The sequence below is a fragment of the Frankliniella occidentalis genome, unplaced genomic scaffold, assembly GCF_000697945.3.
Source record: "Frankliniella occidentalis isolate FOCC.00 unplaced genomic scaffold, Focc_3.1 Scaffold4082, whole genome shotgun sequence".
NCBI lineage: Eukaryota > Metazoa > Arthropoda > Insecta > Thysanoptera > Thripidae > Frankliniella > Frankliniella occidentalis.
Genome location: NW_026271130.1, coordinates 8011 through 12530, shown reverse-complemented (window position 1 = coordinate 12530; position 4520 = coordinate 8011). Strand labels below are relative to the sequence as shown.

Here is a 4520-nt window from a genome sequence, read left to right as displayed (position 1 = left end):
CGCGCGGATGGGCACGGGGTGGGGCGGGGACGGAGACAAGACTTCAGTGCGGACGGGCCTGCGCCGCCTGCGGACAATACCGAGTGAAGTGCGCACAGCGAGCCCGGGGAACGCGTCGCCTCGCGTCCGAGACCGCAACCCGCAACGAGTCGAACCGATACGTGTCCGGGACGTACCCGTGTGTGTGTGAGAGAGAGAGAAAGAGAAAGCGAGGGAGAGAGAAGAAGAGCGATCGCGCGTGTGAGCGTGTGCCATACCGGAGTGCGACCAGTGCCGTGTTACACGGAGGCACCCTTCCCCAGTGCAGTGTCGTGCCCCTCCCCGTGGTGGTAGTGCAGTGAAGTGTCTGGGCGGGGTGGGCCCTGGCCCGGCCCTGGCCCTTGGGCCCCGGTGCCCAGTATGTGAGACCGCCCGCCCGCCTGTAGCCGAGCCGGCCATGCTGCTGCTGCTGTGGGCCCCCCCGGCCCCCGCGGCCTTCGCGAGCCCGAGGCCCAGGACCTCGAGGGGGTGGTCGCCGTGGTGGCTGCCGGCGCTGGTGCTGGCGCTGGCGATCCAGGGCGCGCAGGCGGCCCGGGGGTCGGTGCACTGCGCAGAGCGGAGGGACATCACCCCCTGCACGTGCAACCCCATGACGAGGTCCAGGAGCATCGAGGTGATGTGCGAGCGCATGACGTCCTTCGGCCAGGTGGTGACGGCGCTCCACGGCCGCTTCCAGCCGGGCGTCCACATCGCCCTGTCCGTGTCCTTCTCGCAGCTCGACGACATCCCCGAGCGAGGCTTTGACGAGCTGGGGCTCTCCGTGACCAAGCTCACGCTCAAGGGCAACAAGCTCAGGTGAGCACCACGGCCTTCCCGGGGACGCATCCCTTCGGTCACACCCAGCAGTATCCGCGCCCGTTTTCCTTGGGCCACGATCACACGAACGGAATAACACACCCACTGATCGTGATCAGCAACTGTGCGTCACAATTTTTTCCCTTCATCTTCTGGCGGTTGACGGCTGGGTGCTGTGGACCCCAAGAGTCCCAAGGAACCGGGAGGGAAGGACTCGGGCCACAATAGAACTATATTCCAATAAGTTTCTAATAAGGGGAGGAGTCGGGGAACAAGAAAACGGAAGTCACCATGTTACAGCGTTGTGATTTCCGTTTTCTTGTTCCCCGTAATCTTCATTTCAGCCGCAGCTTTACTGGGAATGGTTTATTGCACCATCCGCGGCATGTCAGGGTTTATACTTCTCCGTTCCACAATTTGGCCCGTGGCCGCTGCTGGACGCTCTGCCGTTGGCTCGCCGTTGGCCCTGCCGGCCCGACCCGACCCGTCCCCGGCCGCGCCGACCCATCCCTCCCAGTCCCTCACAAAGCAAACGGCGTAAACGCTCCGTCAGGCTCCGTCGTGTGAAGTCGCTCGCATTGCGGAGGCTTTAGCGGAGACGCCTCCTCCCCCTCCTCCCTGGGCCATGTTGTTGACATCAACTAGCATCTCTGCCGTGTGACGTCAGCCTAGAGAAGATATGAAGAGCAATACCTTAACCTTAGGGAGTTGCCTCGGTTGGAGGAAGAGGCAGCTCGGCGTCGCGCATGACCGTCGCGACCTCCGTCATTGACGCGTCTGTAGATTCTGAAAAGTTCTGGACGAGAAACGTCAAATCATCAACTACTTACGTCAAAGCGGGAGCGGGGCGGACCGCGCGCGCGTCGTCTTTGTCACAACGGTGACGGGGCCGGGCGAGCACGCGCCGCCTGGGCTGCGCTGGGCTGGGCAGGCTGGATGTGATGTGAGCTTGCGATTGTCAAGGCTGGCGCTGCTGGCGGTGCCGAGTGCAGGCAGGACGGGGGCCCAAATAGGCCGCCGCACGTACGTGTGGATTCAGTTGCACTTTCGGTTGTGTGTGGATGCGCGTGCTGCGCCGCCCCGGTGGTGCTCCTGGCGGCCGGCTGCTGGTGTGACCTCGGACTGGAGGGTCGTTAGAGAGCTATTTTGACCGACTTAAGGGTGCTTCTGGCAAGCTCTCCGATACCCCTTCTGGTTCTGGGTAGGGGCAGCCGCAACTCGATAGTGAAACGTCAGGCATCGTCGTGATGCTTCAAGTCCTCGGAGGGCGGGGATGCTGTAGAGGAGTGCGAGTGTACCGGGCGAGCGAGCGAGCTGCAAAGGAATGGCAAGTGATCTAGTTAAGGATATTTTGAGGGGGAAATGAGTGAACTCAGATTTTTTTTTTTTGACTGGAAACAATTCTAAAGGTTGTTATCCTGTGAAAATATTCGTGCTTTGGGAGGAGCATGCTTTGAAAATAATTCAGGTGGCTCGCGCACTTTTGTAGTTAGGGTGGTGCTGGTGCATAGAACCCTTCCTTTATTTTGCTGATACTGTACTGCACGCAGGCGTGCAGGCGGGCTTGCCTAGCCTAGCTCGCCGTTGCGCCTTAAGGCCCCGTGCAATGTATGCAACACGACCGCACGGCTGCATCCGGTGCAGTATAAGCAAAGTGAATGAAGGTGTCTGTGGACCACCCTATTCTGTACTGTACCGCATACTGCTCGAGTGCTGGCGTGTTGCCTACCCGGTTGGGGTCGTTAGGCGCCGTGGTCAGCGACAATAGGCAAACCCGCCCGCCTGCATGCGGTACAGTACGACTGCAGAAGTACGCTCAGTTACTCAGTACTCAGCCACCTGGTACATTTGCGCTGGGCAGACTTCTTGGAATGCATCTTGCCAGCCATCACGTCCAGCTGTTTGTAAAGAATAAACATCTTTGAATTTATCTCTTTTCAAAGAAGGAAGGGGTTCACTCTCTTCCTCTTTAAAATGAATTGAATTCGCTCTAAGGGTTTCCGAGTTTAGAAAAAACATGGAATAGTTCCAGTTTACTGTGAACAAGCAGTCGTTATAAACCTTGTTGAAGTTGGAGATTAAATCACATATGTGGTACGCGAGGATGGGGCCTCGTAGGATGCTAAGAGAGACAGACCTCATGTTGCGCCATTTCGAGAACAGATTTCACGGTATAGTACAGTAATTAAATCATGGGAAAGTCACACACAGGCTGGCACAAGGCACATAGGCGGGCACAAGGGACTAGGCTGCCATGATCGTCCGATGGAGCCCTTGATCGTGGGGATCATCGGGAGCCTTTTCTCTATACGATGCGATAGGCTTCGCATGGACCTGCGGGAATTCCCCATGGCCGAAGGTGCACGGGACCGTAGTCGTCATTGTAGAACGAACGAAAACCATGGTAATCTCTGCTTATCAAGGGGCCAACTTCCTGGGATCCCATGGCGCCCATGGGTTTCTGGACCGGGTAACGGTCCTGGTTCCCGCCAGGGTCCACCCCTCCCCGCTGCGCCCCTCTGCTGCCGCGTCACTCGGCCGTCGCATGTTTGCCGAGTGGGGGGTGAGTGGTGCAGGCGAGGCAGCCGCCGGTCGGTGATGTAAGGCGATCAACACAACACGTCGGGCTCAAGTCAAGGACCGAAAATGTCGTCTGCTCACGTTTTGACACGAATGTTGTTTTTCTATGGCCGACCCACAGCTGATGGGAGTGAGGGTCCTCCTTATCTCGTCCGGTCTCGCTCGCTCTCCCTTCCCCGCGGACTCTCTCACTTTCTCTCCTTCTCTCCCCCGCTCTCTCTCTCTCTCACACACACACACACACACACACATACTCACACACGCTCTCACTCACACCCTCCGCCACCCGGTCAAACCAGCATGCATGGTGGTGACTTTCTCCAATGACACGAGTGATGTTGTTTTAATTGTTCTCGGCCCGTGCACGACAACCTTTATTTTGGCGAGGAAAAGTATGCAAAGATCTGGAAATTGGTGCAACCAGCACAACGATGTGTAACTGTAAACAAATCTTCCGGATCGGTTAGTCATGTCTGCGTCGTCGTGCCCGACCCCGTCTGTAACTCCTTGCACTCCGCGCCCGGCCCCCGCCCCTGCTCCCGCCCCGCTCTGCTATCTCGTGCGTGCCTGGTCAGGCCTGGTGGTGACTCGCCCTGCCGAGGGAGGGCCGAGGAAGGCCCGGAGCATTTAACCAGCAGCAGCGCTGCAGGGGACTTTCCACCATGTTTTCTAACAAACGGAGCAAGATGTAATCGTAATTTCACCGCGTAGATTTACGTGGACAAGTTTTGCAGTTCAAACTGTACAACTGCATAGGGGTAGGTTGACAGTCCAAACTGGGTAACTTTTGTAAACTGAAAGACTTCTAATTTTGCAGAGTTAAACTGTGAAACTTTAAGTTTTTCAGTTCAAGCTGTCATCTGTTTATACCAGTTGGCTGATTAACCCCGCGCAGCGCACCTCTGGAGTTATGTTATGCCGCATTCTTACGTTCGGCTCGTTAGCTGCCGTGGACAGGGACGGTAGGCAAGCCTCGCCCACCACTCGTGCGTGCGGTGCAGTATCACTACAGAAGTGCGCGGCTATAATTAACCACCTAGGACAGTTCGGTTTGCAGAGCATGGGCGCGTCAAAGGCTGTAGGCGTGAAAGCGGTAGGGGGGGGGG

The 4520-nt window shown here is 57.5% G+C and overlaps 1 protein-coding gene across 1 annotated transcript in view; it reads left to right on the top strand.

Moving 5' to 3' along the window:
* The first annotated feature begins 27 nt into the window (after window positions 1–27).
* The window catches only part of LOC113206200 (leucine-rich repeat-containing protein 15), a 12497-nt gene continuing 8004 nt past the window's right edge, over window positions 28–4520 (top strand). The window contains exon 1 of the mRNA XM_026422168.2: window positions 28–834. Within this exon, the coding sequence (XP_026277953.1) occupies window positions 437–834 (398 nt within the window). The 5' untranslated portion in view covers window positions 28–436. The remainder of the gene's footprint in view (window positions 835–4520) is intronic.